Raw genomic sequence first — 21947 nt, 5'->3', positions numbered from 1 at the left:
GACGGAAATTTAGCAAATCCATCGAAGAAAACTCTGAGGATAATTATTTACATTGACACTATCGTTATCGCCTGAATCTTCGTCAGTCTGATCACCATTAGCGGCCATCTGATAAGAAAGCAGTAAAAAAATACCAAAATTGCTTTGTTTGCTGAAATTTTTTTTTTCTAGAGTTGTGGCAATCAAGTGAAGCATCAATAGCCTTAAACAATGAAAAATAATAAAAATTAAATTACATTTTCTCGCATGATTTTGCTTATGCATAGACCTACTGTACCTTATAGGGTACACCTATTTTAGACTAGAAAAAATGGTATAAAAATAATCTCAATAATATTTTTTTCGTTGTTATGATATCTATTGTACTTTATTTTTGAAATAAAATTGGTAAATAATATAATTTACCATGAATAATATGAAATATACCTTCTTGAATACATTGTAAATATTTTTTTTTGTTGTCTGTCGAGGAATTTTAAAAATATTTCCGAAACCACCTGTTAAAACGCATTTTTAAATATTTTTATGTAAAATAATCACTTTAAGCTTACTGTCACAATCATTTTTACAAAATAACAACAGTTTGGTACTTCAAAATATATTCAATAATATACCGTACCACATAGGGTACGGTAGGTCTAAATGGGTTAATGCTTTAAATAGTAACATATGCCCGTTTTCACCATCAATCCCTAATTTTTAGGTTCGTTCGTTTGTTCGTTCGTTTCAGCCGAAAGACGTCCAATGCTGGACAAAGGCCTCCCCCAAGGATTTCCACAAAGACCGGTAATTTCGACAATTTTTAGGTAACCCCTATAAAAACGAAATTTCTGTTATGTGTTTCCATAGGAGATACCTTAAAAACTAAAGATTGATGGTGAAAATGTTTTGCATTAAGCTCCTTAAATTGGCATAAGGTTAAGCGTTCACAAGCCCAATTAATATGACTGTGAAGAGTAGGTACTTGATTGATTTCACCAAGAAAACGACCCTTGCGCATCTCACTGACCGATATATTGTTCCGAAGTGATAGGGGAGTTGATTTGGGACGACCCCTGAAAAGGGTTCAAATGAAAATTCGAATTTATTTTGAATTAGAAAGCTGCTGGAAAATTTCATTGTCAGAGACCAGAAAAAGGATAGATAAATTAATTATCTTTACCAGAACTCAGTCAGTTAGGTATGCCACAACAATTTGTAACGCCAAATATAGTGTCTTTGTTCCTGTTTACGATTACTACTTATAATTATTTTCTGTAATACTATTTATGTTTTTTTTATAAGTAAACTATATTTTTAACTAGCTTTCCGTCCGCAGCTTCGCATGCGTAAAATTTTGTTTGTCACAGAAAAACTTTATCGCGCCTGTTTAAAAATCGGGGTAAAAACTATCCTATGTCCTTTCCCGGGACTTAAACTATCTCTATGCTAAATTTAATCAAAATCGGTTCAGTGGTTTAGGCGTGAAAGCGACACAGACAGAGTTACTTTCGCATTTATAATACACTCGACATCAATTAAATCGCACCTCCCGCGACAAGCATTTTCAAACGTATGCATCCCCACTTCCCACTAATATTGGCACCATTTAAAAGCCTAGTTCTAACCTTCATTTCATTAAAGGAAAGGTTTTTACCCCAGAAATGTGTCTTTAGAAGGATCCAGAGTCACTTCTTCAAAAAATAGGTAGTTACGCTTGAGTCAACTTTTATGGCTTTAAAGCTGTTAAGTTGGGATTAATCGCTATCCATCTGTTAAAGAGAACACGTGAAATCATTATTTGGTTTTATAACCATAAAAAATGGTCTAATTGATCCCATAGGTGGGCCCAAAGTGAGGTATTTTTTCAAGTCACATTTATGGTATATGTTAATCATTTATTAAGAAATTAAATGTGTTTTTCTTTAAGGATATTTATTGGGCTTTCAAATAACACCAATATTATTGGGGCACTATGATTGTGTCAGAAGAAAATCGTTAAAGTTCGCGTCGCGGAAGGTGCGGTTTATTTGATGTTGAGTATATTAGCAGGGATATGATTGTAATAATTACAATACTAGTTTGTTCATTAGGATGTCTGTTTAAAAACGAGATTAAAAAACTTTTTTCTTCAAACTTTTTAACAGAAATACCTACTAATCGTATTTAATACCTATTAAGAACAGCTGAGCCGAGCTACGACCTTGAGTGCTGTCTTAAGTGATCGATCTCATCTCAAGAACTCCACCCGACCTCGGTTCTTGAAGACCGAGTATTTGAATACCTATCTAGCTTAAGAGCGATGTTATTACGTACTATGTGTTGTGGATGCATTAATAAGCTAATGTATCACAATACACTAATACTTATTATAAAGGCGAAAGTTTGTGAGTGTATCTGTTTGTTACTACTTCACGTCTAAACGTCTGGATTTTAATATTTGGTGTGGAGCTAGCTGACACCCGAATTAACGCATAGGCTGCTACTAATCTTTGCCATAGCAAATAAATCAGTCAAATCATCATCAGCATCATCATCATTTCAGCCACAGGACGTCCACTGTTGAACATAGGCCACCCCCAATTACTTCCACATCGCACGGTTGGTAGCGGCCTGCATCCAGCGCCTTCCTGCTACCTTTATCAGGTCGTCGGTCCACCTTGTGGGTGGACGTCCCACGCTGCGTTTTCCGGTACGTGGCCTCCATTCCAGAACCTTGCTGCCCCATCGGCCGTCAGTTCTGCGTACTATGTGCCCTGCCCACTGCCACTTCAGCTTGCTGATCCGTAGGGCTATGTCAGTCAAATAATTGTGATAAAAATATCAAAGTAATTGTGATAAAAGACTAAGTAAAAACTTATGCTCAGCATTTTATAAAACTTTGCTACAAATGACAGATTCAAAGATTCATTAGAAATGTGCCTCATATGCAGTTTACCTTGAAAACTTCAGAACTCTACTATAATATCCAACAGAAGTAGTAACAGAATTAAAGAGTAGGTATTCAATAGGACTATAATTTTTCGCCAAGTTAATAATTATTTTTTAGCAAAATTAATTAAGATTAAATTGTTGCTTTAAAGTTTAACTTTAGATAACTTGAAAACAGTTTAGTATATTCACAACATTCTTCAATATATTTCAATTGATATCAAATTTTAAAAAACAAATCTTTGAGCCTAATAACATCAAAATTATACTGATATTAAAATAAAATAAGAACTCTGGGATTTACTACAATAGAGATGATCACGATATAAGTATGTATTCATAGACAATAAGTCTTCATTTAGGTCTATACCAAACATGGGCATAGTAAACTATCTAGACACCATACTCGTATTATTTTCAATTAGTGATTATTAAGATCCAATCTACTTCTGCTTACTGTATTCGAGTGAAAACTATAAGCACGCGTTACTTCTGCCAACTTCTTTTTCTTCATAAAATGACTTTAGTCCGTTCCTCATCATGCTCCGTTACATCAGGCGAGTGCGCCATAAAACTTATATTTGCTACTTAATTTTCCACACAGATATGCAGCTGAGCAAACATAGATAATAAACTTGAGTATTTGCGGAAAATAGTATATCTAGTTATTTGGTTTTATGATCTCTCTCATTGGAATTTTCAAATATATCATGTTTATTAGATTGGATGGAGTTTAACAGATTTTTGACGTTTGTCAAAGTTAAAGTAAGATGGTGCAACCCAGACTGCTCTTTTTTTCATTGCGGGTTCAACTTTTTAACTTGACTTTCACTGGTTGAATTTTAATTAGCGGTCAAGCTGAAGTTCCTTTTTTTTTTTCAAATTCAAATTGTGTTTATTGTGAAATCACAGGTACATAAGTCAGGTCATTAAATTTGTATGATAGATCAGCTGTGTTCCGCCGCATGGGCATACAATAATGGTAAGATACAATTGATAGGTAGTAAAAATCTATGACACAATAAATGATACAATTCAAATACAAGTCAATTATTAATAATTATAAGTTAATAAGTCATACAGAAAATGTCAGCAGAATACAATATTATGTCAGTCGGAGAGAAAAAAAAATTTTCATTAATAAATACTTACTTGGGTACTCAAATTGTCACACAAATCATTATAAATTGTCAGAAAGATATTCATTTACAGAGTAGTAACCTTTTTTTAACAAAAGGTCCTTTAGCTTAGCTTTAAATACAAGTATACATGTAGTTTCAATTATATCTTTTGGTAAATGGTTGTATATTCGAGGCGCCATACAGAAAACGCTCTGATTGAATAGTGCTGATTTATTTGGAGGTATACAAATTTTCAATTTATGTCTTTTACTATTTAAAGTTACAAACTGATCCAAATTATTTTTAACAAACATTGACACTTCAAGTATGTAAATACAGGTTAAAGTCATAATCCTTAGATTTAAGAAGTACGGTTTACAGCTTTCAGTCTGTTTTATTTTGCACATTGCCCTTATGCATTTCTTTTGTGCTCTAAACACACAACCTTTATTTACTGAGGAACTCCTTGCTACAGGAACGAAAAATGTGTATACGCAATTATACAGGGTATCCCCGTAAATATGGATCTAACAAAGATTGATTCTACTAATAAAGTGCAACAACTTTCCAACTGGAATAATATTCAAATTCAATAAAATTTATGAAAATTGACTTGCCAATAATAATTGAAGACAATTTGTATGAAAATGTTAAATTATTTTGGAAGGTTCTCTTGGGGATAGTTGTTGCATTTGAGCCGTGAAATTAATCCTCTTTGTTTGATCCATACACCCACAGGGACTGCTAGTGTCATCCATCAACATTATAGTCGTCGAATATGCTATCATAAGAGTCCTTATCATGTTAAACGATATCGCATTCGCTTTAGGCTTAACGTGAAAGCACAACCTCTCTGTATTATATTAATGCGTATTACCTCTGACATGCCTGTGACTGCGGAATTATCAAACAGAACTTCAATGGGACATCAGAGCCCAGCACATGATGCGTTGCGGCGGCGATGCGATGCCGGAGCGTAGTCTTCTTACATAGAAATATCGGTGGCGGGCACACAAGCGGTGCGGCGCCGCGTCACGCGATACGGCGAAATCTTTGCGATGCGATTGCGATGCGTCGCAACGTATCGTGTGCTTTGACTCTCAGCTCGGATCGAGGTTAGAGCTGACTCTACAAATGACCTCATTTCGGAATCATTGGAGTCGGAACGGCATTGCAATCGGCTCCGCATAAATGTGTTACTGAAGCTCGGATTGCGATATCAATATGTTATGTAGAACTACGGGACTATTCCCACCTCTCGTTCCCACCACTGCAACTCCTGTGTAGCCAGGATCTACAGCTTGACCGCCACAAAAACCCAACCAATGAAGGTCAAGTTTGTCCCGGGGAAAGTTAAACTGTCTTTGGACCCGCAACGAAATTAATCAGAAGAACATAGGAGGAGTTCGAAATTAAGGTTCGACTTCTCTCCATTGCAAAGCGGATAACAGGTGACAAACAAAGGTTTAAAACCTTTAAGAAAAGATTATGCACCACGGACAATAAATTAAATTAAGGGGGCCTATCTTATGAGCAATTAGCAACTACCTGCCAATAATATTTTTCACAAAATGTTATGTAGAACTGTGAAAATGATTTTGATTATGTTTTATGCTTCTGAACAGTTGAGAAAATTTATTAACAGTTTTTGTTTAAGAATTTTTATTAAGGGCTTAGAGATTAGGTTATGTATTAAGGGCTTAGAGCATATCAAATCGATATGAAAAGATGCTACTTAGGTACTTATATTGAAAGTAAATCAAAAAGTAAATTTATCAGGTTTGTAGATTGACCTTTAATTCTCTATAGAGGTACAATTTAGGTGAGAAAAGTTGATAAAGTGATATTTATGTACTTTTCAACCTGATTCGGCGAAGAAGCGAAGATTTCGAAATAAAATCTAATCTAGATACAACGACCTAACCAATTATCTTCCTTCTGCTGTCTTTCCCACGGTGACATCCCGTTTTTTGCTGGAGCCATTTTTTATCAGGATCCCGTTTAGACGTGCTTTAATATTTCGTGGTTTAATATTCACACGAAGAATGTGGGATTATTTACCAGCTACGAAGTTTGGCTACGAAATGGTCCGAAGGCACACGAACATCCCGTTTGCCGTGTCCCGCAATAAGCCGATCCATTCGAATTCGGATCCTGCAATACTGGATCCCATAAAACTGGATTGCCGTGGGAAAGGGCCCTGACTCACCAACAATGCCACTTAAAACATCCCTTCTGGCGCAGTCGGGTAAAAAAGGAAACGTGCAAGCTTTAGCTCATTAAAAACGTTGGTATGTTCAAATGAATCACACTTCCCGTATCAAAAACGTCTCACTTTGTCACTGTATAATTTGATTGTAATTAATTCCGAGGCACCCTAACTCGGAACCCCTCATGTTTCAATCGATACCCTAAAGGGGCTGGGGACTGCTGCATTTAAAAATTGTTCCTAAATGACGCTGGTGTACAGTCGAAGGCGCATCAAACTGTACATTGTTGATGCAAAGTAACTCTTATGACATTTACATAGAGGCTACAGTATACCTATACTGAACATTATAGGTATACCCTGATGTAATGTTCTGTTCTTTGGAGATAGAGACGACAATAAATTTGTCTGTTGATATACTAAGGCTGAGTTGCACCACCTAACTTTGACCGTAAATTTAACGATAACCGGTGTTTTTTGTATGGAGTTTGACAGATTTTTGACGATTGTCAAAGTTAAAGTAAGATGGTGCAACCCACCCTAAGCCTATTACCTAACCTTCATAGGTTATAAGATTTCGACCTACCAATAAGTTCTGAAAAAAAAGCGAAGGAGATCTATGTTATTTAACCGGTATTCGAAAAAGAAGAGGTTTTTTTACACCAAACATTAAACAGAACACCAAAGGTCTGATTTAGCTTGAACTAAGACTATATCTGAAGAACATAATCATATTTCTTAGCGCAAAGTCTGGAACGTCCAGTAGCTAAATAAGTGTGACTAACGCCCGTATTCACAAACGATGCTTGCTTAAGTGAATCAAAAAACGAACGCACAGTGTTGAATAGAGCTCTGTGAACCCATTGGTGGTTTCATGTGTGACCCTGTGCATCCACGCGCACTGTGAGACTTCATAGTAATGTTTGTGAATACGGGCGTAAGTATACAGGGTGGAATTTTGTAATGCCACCTGGAGGGAAAGTACTCTTAATATTGTAGATAGAAAATTTTTCTCAAAGAAAACATTCCTTTATTTTTGAAAAGAAATAGAACTGCAATCAAAGTTTTCCAAATATTTGCTTGCCACATCCGAGAATCGAACCAACTAAAATCTGTTAAAAATTACACCCTGTATTTTTATTACATCGATCGTTAGGGTTAAGTATAAGGATGAAATCTCTCTAACAAACTTGATAAATCAAATGAAAGGAAAACCATGAAATCTTAAATTATTTTAATTATGTAGGTACAGAAAATTTTATGGTAGTTACGGTAGTGAATTTTCGAAAAAATGTTGAAAATCTTTAAATGCAGTTCTCTTTCTTTTAAAAAATAAAGGAATGTTTTCTTTCAGTAAATTTTTCTATCTACAGTATTAAGAGTACTTTCCCTCCAGGTGGCATTACAAAATTCCACCCTGTATACAGCATCGCGAACTCCGCTATAAATCATGAACCCACACCATAACAATTATTTGTACACAGATTACGTAAGCAGAACCCATCAACAGAGGCATGACGTGTCTCCAACGTAAATTGGTTTCCCTCTGCTTCATAGATTTTAATGCTGGCATTACGCGTCACTGTTTATATTACAATGTAGTAATATTTAGCTGACTTGATGCATAAGGAATTTAGATTTACAAGGATTAGGAAGATTTGGGTTTTGTAGTCAAATTATATGTGTAATTAGTTCTTACCCCCGGCTTCGCCCGCGTGGATATCTCTCTGTCATAGAAAGACTTTATGGCGTTTTGTTTTCGTAATCAGCAACACGATAAAACATACAAATACCCATGCTAATTTTCATCCCCTAAAAGGGGTAAATGGGGACTTTGTTACCCCATTTCACCCTTTTAGGGGATGAATTCTGAAAACCCTGAAACACGTGTTTATTCAAACGGTAAAATTGTTTTACTCTTTGTAGAATAACATAAACGATGTGATGTTCAATGATATTATGTATCATTTTCTACCTGAAATATCGCTCCGTAATTTTATTGATATAATAACCTATTTAAGGCTTAACACTCTGCAGATTAAAACAGATTATAGCTGATGAGTATCGTTCATAAATTGGCGGGTAATAGTTCCAGGGATTGGGAAGTGTAATATTTGAACTCTGTATTTGCAGATATTAACAATAAATTGGGTGTAATAGCGGAGGTTACAGCTTTGGTAAATGATTTAATTTGACCTCCGGCTTAATATACCATTGAGTAGGAAATATGTATGGAATCAAACTACCTACAAAATAGCCCGAAAAAAACAATAGTATGAATATTATGCTTCGAAGGAGAATGTTAATCTGTGCGATTTAGCTTTGTCAGACGACTATAATGTTGGCTTATTAGGTGTGATACCAATGGTTGCGAGCTTTTCTAAAAACTTGACGATAAAAAAGTACGATATTTTTGTTTAGTTGTAATACTTTGTATCACGACTTCTTTATAACTTTTAGGCTGAGTTGCACCTGTCAAACTCCATACAAAAAGCTCCGGTTATTGTTAGTGTTACGGTTAAATAAGGTGGTGCAACTCAGCCTAAATATTCATAGTACATACATCTATGAATATTCGTAAACTACGCTCTAAATACTCATGTACACACATTCATTACATAACATTAACATATTGGCCGCACAATTCGAACCCGCAAATGTAGTGCGTACCATACCATGTGCCAGTCAAATAACATTCACATAAACATCACCAAAATAAAGTTCAGGCTACTAAAACTAGTCAGTAAAAGGTAAAAATCTTTTCCGCAACAACCCGGAGTTTCCCAAATCATGACACTGCCCTCATCCTGTGGCATTAGTAATTCAGTAACTTAGATGGCGCTGTGCCGCGTCGGGTCTGGTACGGTTCCCCGCTTATTTATTGCGGGGATTTTTCATATTTCTACCCGAATATAATATGGACAGAACAGACACGTCACCTCTATTGTTTTCCAAGGTCAGCAATCAAGAAAAAAAAAACTTTGTCAAAGTCAAAAGAAAAGTTATTTGTTTCGACTGTTTTGTAATGCAGTTGATAGCACATCAAACTACATTACGTTTGTATCAAGTTTATTTTATTTATCTCGTAATAACTTACATAACTAACTTACTACAAAGTGTTTTTGCATGATAAATACCGTTGTCTAGACATACACATAACAGATAGACACACAAATAAACTACTTAAGTATGGGACAATATTATTTGATCCTCTAAAAACTAATTGATCTTTTTTGTATGTGCACTTTTAAAAATAAATGATGTTTTTTATTATATTTTATCTTTGTATTAATTATTGGGTCTATATTAGTTGATCTATGGATAAATTATGAATGATCTTCATTAAAGGTAACATAATATTTATGTTTAACATACTCTTTTAATATTTGGTAAACAAAAATAATATTTGATCCTCTTTTTTAGTTATTGATCTTTAATTTTGTTAATTTGAGGATTTTTATATCAAGTTTGCCTTTTAATATTGATCACCTAATAAATACATTTCGATCTATGTATAACTTAACTTTAAAATATATTTGATCTAACAAAAAATATTATTGGTTAATATTTTTAATTAAAAAATATCTTTTAATGTACGCGGTACTTTGTGGTTGAGTGACAATAGTCCGTCATTGGTTACTGAGTTGGCCAAGGGCTTAGCGGCCAATAAGCAAGCAGAATGGTACATTGCCATGTTTGTCTAAATAACAAGCTTTGCTTAGTTTGGGACTAGAGGCGCTATGTAAAATAATTTCTTACTTCTGACATCCCTGAACCCGACATCATAATTTTTACCTCTTTATTTTTTTCAAATCGCAAGGTTGATTTTCTCTTAGTATACCGATCTCGACCGTGATCAGTGACCATAAAGTCATCTGTCAACGGGTCGATTAGACACGATAAAAGCACTAAACGATATTTGTTTACTTTTAGTGCGACATCGGGTCGTAAGGATCTGATAAGTTTTTTTTTCAAATATTTACTGTGTTTGACGAAACAATTGCCAAACAATATTTATCTTTCGTACTACCGAAAAGACCGAATATATCCACCCCACACCAACGCATCCAGCACCTAAGGTCAATTCGACCCGATAACGCAGTGTGAACACGTGTTAAGTATGCTTTTTTAATAAAAAAAATCTTTGAACATCAAGTGCCTTTAAATAGTTTCCATCCTTTGACTAGCTACAACCTTTACAACTTAATAAAAATAAGTACCATAACATAATTATTTTGAAGATTATTTGATATAGACAAAAAATAATTTATACAAATCGAATTATTTAAAAAAGTATCACAATATTGAATATTTGGTGCTCATTTCTTTTATTTTTGAGGACCAACAAGTAACGATCAGATATAATTTTTACATCTCAATTTTTTTTTGCGTAGTTCAAAAGAGGTTAAAATATCGATCGATTTCATTTATTTTATGTCTCAAAGAAAGAGGATCAATCATTAAAATAGATGACCATTTAGATTTTTTTATTTGCCGTTTTTGCTAATTTAAAAAGATCATTTAAATACATGCCCTTAAGTATCAACCTGTCAAGTGTACGATATAAATTAATAACAAAAATCTTATACTTTGATTCCGAATTTCATTTATTAAATGACTAGCGACCCGCCCCGGCTTCGCACAGGTGTTAAATTACATATAAACTTTCCTCTTGAATCACTCTATCTATTAAAAAAACCGTATCAAAATCCGTTGCGTAGTTTTATAAGATCTAAGCATACAAAGGGAGAAGCGGAAAGCGACTTTATTTTATATTATGTAGTGATACGGCTGACATACCAAAATAAAATAACTCAATCAATAACACGAATGTCAATGACTTTCACACACGACTGGCGTCGTCCATTAAATTATACGCGTTCCCCGCAACTACATTTGCATTCCAATAAGTTACGTATTCCTAAGAGCCAGGAGATACTCTGAGATTATGTAGAGCAGGAGGCGGGATCCTCCGGTCCTTGAGACTCACTCCGCGGTGTAGAATAGAGTGACATGCAGAAAAACCACCACGAAATTAACACATAAAACTGCGCCTTTGCCCAGCAGTGAACGTCATTTGATTGAAACGAACATGAAACTAGATTCAAACTTAACTATAGATTCTGTCATATGATTAGTCGGTCGAAACATCGAAATTCACACGAAACAGATCAAAGGCCAGTTGAAATTGTTTCGAGTTTTGAGTCTCGTTTTTTAAGCCTGGGCGCCGACCACCGATATTTAGTTGACCGATAGTTGGGTCTGGCTGTTGAGTGGAGATGTATGAAAATGCGCATAATATTACACCGATTTGGCATTGGCTGATTCTTCATACAAATTAGAATCGGGCCCAAATAAAAGTTGGCGGTCTTTGGGCCTAGGCTATAACTACACTTTATATTTTTTCTATTCTCAGGAAGACCTTAATGCGTATTCTCAACAATACGTTCCGTATTCCTGAGAGCCAGGAGATACTCTAAGATTATGTAGAGCAGGAGGCGGGATCCTCCGGCCCTTGAGACTCGCTCCGCGATGTGGAAAAGAGTGACGAGCAGAAAAACCACCACGAAATCAAAAACACTTTTTTTTATCCACAACAACGAAGCTCTTGACATGTATCTCACCTGATGGTAAGTGATGATCAGGCCGAAGGTGGAAGCGAGCTTCACCCGGAATCCTCAACCACGGAGGAACTGGCTATCTTACCTCTAACTGTCGGAACACAACAATGCTGTTAACATTGTTGTTATGTAACTTACTTGACACTTAGGTGGGAATTACAAAACAACACAAAACTGCTGCATTTGTCCAGCAGTGAACTTCATTTGGCTGAAACAAACGAACTTAAAACTAGTTTCAAACCTAGCCATAGATTCTGTCATGTGATTAGTCGGTCGAAACATTGGAATTCAACCGATTAAAAGCCAGTTGAAATTGATTCGAGTTTTGAGTTTCGTTCTATAATACCTACACTTTATATTTTTTCTATTCTCAGGAATGCATAAGAATATTCTAAACAATACGTTCCTTATTCCTGAGAGCCAGGAAATACTGCTGAGATTATACTAGAGTTGGAAGCAAAATCCTTTACACTCAACTAATTAATCTAGCAAAAATCTCTTTTTTTTTAACCAATCAAAAACCACAATCTTTCCACAAATTTTTCAGCTCCGTAGCTCTGTTCTGTAATAAGCAACTCATTTCCTACACACAATCAACACAAAAGGGCCACTGATTGTAAAGCCTTATTTACATGTTATTTAAAACTACCCACCCGAAAGAAAATTATTTTCGGCATTTCTATTTGGCAATAAACAAAACCAGTTGAGACGGCTTGAAAATAATGAAATACCTATTCTTTTGAAACATAAAACTTTTGGTTTAAAAATCACTAGAGTAGGCAAGATAAATATTGAAATTCGATATACGTGGTCTTACCCTGAAATTAGATTCGCCGGGTTAGAGGTAAAACCGTCTGTCTATCTTTAAAATTTTCACCTTTAATTCAGTTTTAGATAAAATATTCAAAATTTTCAATGCGTTTACACTTTAATGTTGTTTAAATAGTCTTTTAAAAAATATGAAAATGTAAAAACATCGAAAACCGTAGATATTTTGACCAAAAACATACTGAAATTTGGATTAGGATTTAATATAGAAAACCAGCATAAGTGACTTTTTTGGGCTGAATAAATCGGTTTTGCTTTTAACCCGCCGTAATATTAGAAAGAAAGATTTGTTTTATTTGAAAAATGAAAATGAAAAAGTATGTATTTAAATAGGCACAGGTTACATTTTGCATTGCAAAATGCAAATCCTTAGACTACAACATCAGTATACATAGATTTGAACCAAAATGGCAGCCACTCAGCATGTTCTAGGACCTAAAGCATAACGCTGGTATTCTGTGCCAGCCATAATATGTGAATAGACACAAGTTTCAACCGTAATTATACTTATTATAAGAGTAATATTATTATGAATACTAAGCTTAAAACTTCGTTCGTTCGTTCGTTTCAGCCGAAAGACGTCCACTGCTGGACAAAGGCCACCCCCAAGGATTTCCACAAAGACCGGTCCTGCGCCGCTCGCATCCAGGCGCCTCCCGCGACCTTCACCAGATCGTCGGTCCACCTAGTGGGAGGCCTGCCCATGCTACATCTTCCGGCTCGTGGTCGCCACTCAAGAACTTTCCTGCCCCAGCGGCCGCCAGCTCTACGAGCTATGTGCCCTGCCATAATTTATAAATTGGTTACTGAGCCATGGTTTTTATAGCATTGACGAATATTTTCAATAGATAGTGTATGAATTTTATTGTGACATCTACATTTAACTTTTTGACATTGTAAATTTATTAACTGAAATATTCATCATCAACAGCCCTTTACATTCCACTGCTGGACTATGAGCCTCCTCCACTATAGTGGAGGGTATTAACTGAAATATTAATACATTAATTTGATTTGTAACATTGTATGTTAAATAATAATCTGACTGATAAAATATTTGTACGTCAGCAGGCTGAATACATGGAAATCATATTAACTATGAGATCTGCTTTGTAAAACGAGCATGTAATTATGTATTCTAGCAAATAAGTTATTGAATTTGAATTTGGCCACTGCCACTTGAAGCTTAACACTTATTAAAATAAATATCTAAAGTGAGTGACTGAGTGAGCACACTGAATCAACTTCACTCTACACGCGAGAGGACTACGTGTGGCGTAATTGGAGCTTAGCTTCGGGGAGCTTGCATGTGTTTGATGACAGCACTTTACTCGGAAAGAAACCTTAATTACCCTACTTTAATGGAACTTCCCACCTTAGTCTTAAGCCTTTATAATTTTGCTCAAAACTTGATTTAAACTCAAGCGTAGAGCTAAGCCTGTGATTGATTGAGTTGCAATATTTAGAGCAATCACACATATTTTTCGAAGAATTTTGAGAACTTGATTTTTAAAACAAGCAATCAATTTCTTAGGAATCGGTATGAGTTAGATTTGCTGAGCATGAATGAGAAATGTCTAAAATAAAAGTTATTTTGATCCAACTTTTGAAGTGTCTGTCAAAATGTTTTGTCTTCATTGAAATAGATGATATTATTCTAGAACGGACGACGTTTTAAGATTTTTACGCCCGTATTCACAAACGATGCTTACTTAAGTGAAGCAGCAAATCCAACGCACAGCGTTAAATAGAGCTCTGTGATTGGTTCGTGTGTCACCCTGTGCATCCACGTGCACTGTGAGACCTCATAGTTATGTTTTTTTAAATTAATTTCGTAGAAATCGTAATTTTGTTAGGTACATTTGGTGAGCTTGAATGAGAAATGGCTAAAAAAATGTTTTGTCTTCATTGAAACAGAATGATATTAATCTTTATCGGACGACGTTTTAGTTATCAAAGAAAACTTGTTTGTAGGTATAAATGAAAAACCTTGAAACCGATTTTTAAACTAAACATTTTAGGAAATCGCTATTAAATACGAGAAATTTTAATTCTCGAGTGTGTAAGCTTTAGAAATATTTTAAATCATTTTTACATGGAAAATTTGTGGTCTCGGTAGACTGAGCAATTTAGAAGTCTGTTTAAAATCCACTATAAACATATATCAGTGAGGTAACGAAGCAACTCTCTGGGGGCGTGCCTCGTTATAAATCGCGAAGCTAAGTTTACCGAGGGATCATTAAGGATGTTGCCCGTGCCTTGTTTTATATAGCCGCAATATTAACTTTGTTAGTCCTCTGAAAGTACCTAACGTGGATACTTAGTTGCTAGGTTGATATACAGGGTGGAAGAGACCAGACGGACATAATTTTTTCGATTAGGGAACTTTCGGATCGCCATCATTTTATTTTATAACTAGCGGCCGCCCGCGACTTCGTGCGCGTGGATCTCGTTTTACCCCCCCTTCATCTATCTTACGCGGTTCAGATTTTTTCATACAAATGTTTTTTCCCGCTAACTCCCGTTTCCGTGAGAATTTTGCAATATCCTGTTGTAACTAAGCTTTAAGTTTACTAAGGTATCTGCATGCCAAATTTCAAGAGTCTATCTTACGCGGTTTAGATTTTTTCATACAAATGTTTTTTCCCGCTAACTCCCGTTCCCGTGGGAATTTTGCAATATCCTGTTGTAACTAAGCTTTAAGTTTACTAAGGTACCTGCATGCCAAATTTCAAGAGTCTATCTTACGCGGTTTAGATTTTTTCATACAAATGTTTTTTCCCACTAACTCCCGTTCCCGTGGGAATTTTGCAATATCCTGTTGTAACTAAGCTTTAAGTTTACTAAGGTACCTGCATGCCAAATTTCAAGCGTCTAACTTAAGCGGTTTAGATTTTTCGTACAAAAGGATTTTCCCGCTAATTCCCGTTCCCGTGGGAATTCCTAAGTATCCTATAACCTGCCCAGGAGTATGAAGAATAATTGTACCAAGTTTCGTTAAAATCCGTCGAGTAGTTTTTGTTTCTATAAGGAACATACAGACAGACAGACAGACAGACAGACAGACAGACAGACAGACAAAAATTTTACTGATTGCATTTTTGGCATCAGTATCGATCACTAATCACCCCCTGATAGTTATTTTGAAAATATATTTCATGTACAGAATTGACCTCTCTACAGATTTATTATAAGTATAGAATAGATTAATCGAGTTCAACAAAATTCGTAGAGTTTGAACCAAGTCACTTTTCCAGATTATCTTGCTGATTGATATGATGATCAGACTGATGTCTAAATTGATTTTTGACAGAGTACAGTGTCTTAGTTGCTATTATAAACTGTAGTTATCAGTAGAAAACAAAAATGATTTTTTCCAAGTTTTCAAAATTAAATTAAAAAAAACATAACTCGTAATCGGATGGGATGTATTTTTTCCCGGCGAAGTCTGATTCGTCCATAAACAAACTTTCAAAAAAAAAAAAAATCGTATGGTTTGGTCCACCCTGTACCCATTAATGGCAAAACGGTGAATTTATTAAATTCTACGAATTCCTAATGATATTAATACATATTTAGGGTTTATTTATGAAAAATTTTGTAAGACGACAAATGTTAACTTATTTACAGAAGCGAATGATGAATTCGAGGAATAAAAATAAACTTCTAAATACAGTCTTCATAAAGTTCGCAATTCATTTATCAATTCCATGAATGGGCAGGCCTAAATTTAAGTCACTAAATGTAGATAATGAAAAAGCTATTTCTAAAATAGACTCACATGATTATACCTATTTCAAGTTTGGATGAGAAAATCGTATTTATATCTGGACTCGTACGAGTACAAACGCACGTGACGTAACGTAGATATGATTTTACGATGGTGATTCAAACTAGCATCGGTAGGTTTTGTTGCTCATTGAGTACCAATCATCATCATCATCAGGTCATTTAGTTTCCACTGCAGGAGCACGACCTTCTCTAATTTACCAGTGGCCAGACGGGTTGGAGAGTACCAATACATCACTTGAAAATTTCAATGGAGTGACTGAGTGTCGCAGACGCAGTCTAAGTTTTGAACTAAAACAACATTAGGTTCTTTACAATAGCTCAAACTTTATTGCGTCCACAAACAATCCAAAATAGTAAAAACAAAGGTTAATCATCCCTACAGTGAAAATACGCCTACTACAGCAAATAAAAACCCCAAACTTCCTTCCGTACAATCAAATATGAAAATAATACAATTTTCCCATGGGAAAAATTGTTTTCAAGATAAACAGAATTCGTTTTGGGCGTAATATCATTCATTATTCAGTAGCATATTGCTGCTGCGATTCCTCGTACGATACGAAGGTACTGTGTACACAGGATTCGGCAGATACAGGGCAACAAATAGCCGCAGAACGAAACGGGTCGGCCGCTCGATACACATAAATAATGCAACAGCATACATAATGTAACTTTCTTCCCCTTTCAGGCATAGTTTAAACATAAAAAAATATCACGAACGGCACTCACAACACTGTCACATTCAAATTAAATAAAAGAACCCCGCCAAACCTTCGTCACTGTCTAACTGATACCTTCTTTTAATTTAACACTCCGTTAAACTTGGACTGTAACAGTTTTCGCAATCGTGAAATGCGTATCTTGAAATTCCAATTACCATTCACCTATAAAGAAACAGCCTCGACAAAATGGAAAAGCTATTGTTGGCTCGAATAATTCCAGCTCCGCACAATTTAAATCTGATGGCACATATTGATTGAGGTACGGAGATAAGGATAGCGTGTATTATGATGTCGTCAATATAGACACCCAATTTTTAACCACAAGCAATTTTTATTTCATGTTTTACGCCTCTCGCGTACATCATCGACTTTAAAAACATAACGGAATCAAAAACCAATTCAAAGTTAGGTGAGATTATATTACAACAAATACCTCCCATAACGAAGCAACCTTAAAAGGGCCAGGCAACCGTCATTTTACTTGAATAAATAAAAAAAAATCAATATTTTCTTTATTTGTTTAGACTAATTAAATCAGTACTTGCAAATCGTCAAATGCTCTTAAGGAGCCTATACATGTCTCATTCTTTTTTTGCCCTACCAGCGCTTCGAGACAAACATTTGGCAAGTGCTGAGAAGAAGAAGAAGCGCCGCAACAAACTCAGTCACCACTGTCTGCCGGTTTATAAATATAAAAAAGTAGGAAGTTACAATACATTCAGAAGCAAGTTACTTACCACTCGCTCCCGTTGATAGAAGGTGGCCTTTAAGACGCCCATCTAGCACGAGACCGCGTGGCAGTTTTGAATATATTTATTTAGTGCCGTGCTAATTTCTAGGTTAATTGTTGCGTTTTGATACATATATATTTTATGTCAGGTATATCTTTCCTTGACCAGTCCCCGAAGGCAGCGCCTGTTCACAGACATGACGTGTGAACCAGCCATCGCTTCACTCGACCATATTATAGGGAATGTAACGACCCGCCTCACATGCCACTACCCCAGAGACATTTTAGTGAGCATGACAAGTCTAAGATATCCTTCTGGCTAAGTGCCAGATATAAAACTATTTAGGAGACTAGGCAAGAAAACTCTAGAGAGAAAAGCAAGGCACCATTACAAAACCGTGTGGTAGTTTTAAATAAATTGTATATATTTATATTTAGTGCCGTGCCACTGTCTAGCTTGATTGTTAATTGTTATGCTAAAAAATTTAAGGTAGGTATATCTTGTCTTGACCAGTCCCCGAAGGCAGCGCCTGTTCACAGACATGACGTGTGAACCAGCCATCGCTTCACTCGACCATATTGTAGGGAATGTAGCGACCCGCCTCACACGCCACTACCCCAAATAACATTTTACTTCAAATTATTTAGGTTACGGTTTCAGTTGCCTTGCAAACAAACTATAGGGCAGACGATGTCTTGTAAGCAACGAGTTATCAAATAATTAAGTTAATTCAAAGTTTTGTTTTGTTACAGGTAATGCACGCCGTCTCCAGTGAAGCACGAATGGCTTGAACCAATATGGGCATCAGAAGGAGCTTACACATGAGGCTCATTGCCTTATGCACCACCTGCATCCTCGTGCCTGCCATCGCCTGCCCCTCGCAGTGTGTGTGCAAGTGGAAGAACGGAAAACGATACGTCGAGTGTTCCGAAAAAGATTTAAAATCCATTCCAACCACAATAGACCCAGAAACTCAAGTTCTGGAATTTTCGGGCAATGACCTTCAAGTGCTTCAAGACTCAACCTTTCACAACCTGGGATTGGTCGACTTGCAAAAGATTTTCTTACAAAGATGCGAATTGCAGAAAATTGATAAACACGCATTCACAGGTCTCGCTAATCTAGTGGAGCTAGATCTCTCTCACAACTATCTTACTGTAATACCGTATACGAACTTTGTGTTCTTCCCCTCTCTTATGAGGCTTTCATTAAATAATAATCCAATAACGAGCATCAAAACCCACTGCTTTCAACACCTATCGTATCTGAATACATTAGAATTGAGCGACTGCAAAATTGAAATCATAGAGAGGGAAGCGTTCTCTGGACTGAATCATTTAGAATGGCTGAGATTGAATGGTAATAAGCTATCAAATATTCAAGGTGACAATTTATTTCCCGACACGTTGCGGGGTATTGAGCTGCAGAATAATAATTGGAACTGCGACTGTCATTTGAGGGATTTACATTACTGGCTGATGAATTTCAATATGCCCCATACCGTAGAGCCAATGTGCTCGATGCCGGAGCGTTTAAAACGACGAATCATAATGAGGGTCAGAGAACAAGAACTCGCTTGTGTGCCCAAAATGATGCCAACGTCTGTATTTTTAGAAACTAATATCGGTAGTAATGTCACGCTCGAGTGTCTAGTAAAAGCAATTCCCGAAGCTAAAATTACCTGGCTATACCAAGGACAAATCATTCATAACTACACGATGGTGGCTTCCGAGCCCCGGGACGTTTATTACGTCGAAAACGGTGTAACCGACAAAAAGAGTGAGTTATACATATTTAACATTGCGAATGACGACAACGGCACATATTCGTGCGTAGCGGAAAACCCCGCGGGGAAATCTACCGCTAATTACACACTCAGAATCATAGTCAAAGAGGAGCCAGTAGTGATTGTAGTCACATTTCCCCAGAGACACTTAGTGGTAATTGTTACTGTTATATTTTTAATTATAGTGTTACTAATAGCAATAATAGCTGTAGTGCTGCTCAAGTTTAAAACGGACACGCGGAGTCGAAAGAAAAAGGAGAGCGGGAAAGACGTCGCATTATGCAATCAAATTCTTCCATCGAGCAGAAGTAATGGCACGCTTCCCAAGAATAACGGGAGTGTCATAGTTAACGCACACTCACACCATGCCCTTCACTACACTGTGCAGTCAAACCGTGATTATGAAACTAACGATGTGTATCAAAGTAATAACATCAAAGGGTTTGTCGACAGAAATCCTGACCTAATTAGCGACGCGGAAACAGTTGCTAACAATGCACAAAACGAGCACACAGTGCTGTCTGTATACAAAGCGCCAAACGTGAGCGGCGACGGTTTTGAAGAGGAAACCGCATTCACCGCACCAACTTTACCCAGGCAGGTCACGTGGCAGGACCAACAAAACCTAAACAATGTAAATATACCGCCGAATACGATAAACAACATGTACCAACATTCCGCGGATGTACACTTAAATCCCGGCTGCTTTTTAGACAGCGAGGGCTATCCCTACGATTACGGACTTCCAAAACATCCTTGTAGGCCTTCAATGATGTCGAATTATGCCGTAGTTGGGCCTTTCTATCAGACGCTGCCGCACAATAGGCCGAAAGGGCAGAAACTTGTATGCAAATTCGCCAAGGATACAGAATTCAATGCGACCCCGCCAGCGTGCCCGAATTTCGAGGTATTCAACGCAACGAACGTGCGGCGAACATTGGAAGGCTACCCTGTACCACGTAACCGTCAGATTGCTTTTGTAGGTAACGGAACTGTGTATTACAATGATGAGTTCGTTCCTTCGCCTCCTGAAGGATACAAAACGGAGCCAGTAGTGCAGTGCTGCGCTCCGACAGAGTGTAGTTCTTGGGTGAATCCGAAAGGAACGTGTGCTGTGATGGTGCCAATTGGTGTCGCCGAGGGCCCTGGTCGGTGTTACCAGGTTGAAACTCGGTGCGTGGACACTCAGACCACAGACGCTCGTATGCCAGGTGAGGGTACTGAGAACGTTCTCAAGCCCTTGCCTCAAGTGTCAAATGCTAAATGTGCATCAGAAATTTGCTCGGAGAGTCCCGATGAGGGCTACGTAGGCGACGCGAACGACATCTGACGACGACGGCACGCCGATAACGCGTAAACAGGGCAATATAGGCGCTAATAAAGCGTAAAAGCGACTGAATATGGTAGTATTATACATAGAGACGGTGACTAAAGCAGAGAGCGACGCTCGAATGTTTTAGTCGCGCTCTTTCAGGCCGAATCAAATGAGTTTATGCCAATGACATCAGGTTGTGATCGTGTTATAAAACAGTAATGAACTCGATTGTCCTTAACAGTGGCGATGAACACATTAAAGCGTCATTCACTGCCGAATGCCCATCGTTACCAGAATATCAATACCAAATTTTCCCTAGTCAAATCTCATCTAGCAAAATTGTTTTCCATTATTGCAAATTTGAGCGTACATACGTTTGTTTAATTACCGTTAATCAAATTATGGATCCGTTTCAATAACTAATAATTACTGTCTTAAATGTTTTACTAAAGAATGCAAACAATAAATTCACAATATAAATTTAATGGCAAACAATATTGCAAAAATTTTATTCGTAGACTATTATTAGCCATTTTATATAAAAAGTAAAAGTAAAGTTAATTTATTAAGCACAATGTATAGTAACTTAAGATTTTATACTTTTTTACATTCATTGATTGTGAATTCGCGTTGAGGATGTTTGTTTCGACTTTTTGTTAGTAATTCACAAAAGTAATTAATAACAATACTGTGACTACGTTTGTTACTCTAATTCCACTAGTCTTAGTGTAATTGAATTGTTCTTACTGGAATGCAAACTGCGCATGTATAATACATGAGTAACCAAACTTCTGCTCAATTTGACCTGCTGTGTTCTAATATTGTTAAGTTGCTCATTAATAATGCCAACATAGTTTATATTGGTTCCCTCTGTTATGTTATATGACTAAGGGCTGATTTTTCAATTTACAT

The 21947-nt window shown here is 36.5% G+C and overlaps 1 protein-coding gene across 1 annotated transcript in view; it reads left to right on the top strand.

Annotated features, from left to right (window-relative positions):
* Nucleotides 1-21326, top strand: part of LOC135072424 (uncharacterized) — a 102276-nt gene extending 80950 nt beyond the window's left edge. The window contains exon 2 of the mRNA XM_063966325.1: nucleotides 18687-21326. Within this exon, the coding sequence (XP_063822395.1) occupies nucleotides 18732-21050 (2319 nt within the window). The 5' untranslated portion in view covers nucleotides 18687-18731 and the 3' untranslated portion in view covers nucleotides 21051-21326. The remainder of the gene's footprint in view (nucleotides 1-18686) is intronic.
* Nucleotides 21327-21947: the final 621 nt, after the last annotated feature.

This window comes from Ostrinia nubilalis, chromosome 6 (assembly GCF_963855985.1).
Source record: "Ostrinia nubilalis chromosome 6, ilOstNubi1.1, whole genome shotgun sequence".
Taxonomy (NCBI): domain Eukaryota; kingdom Metazoa; phylum Arthropoda; class Insecta; order Lepidoptera; family Crambidae; genus Ostrinia; species Ostrinia nubilalis.
This window is presented reverse-complemented; position numbering and strand designations above follow the sequence as displayed.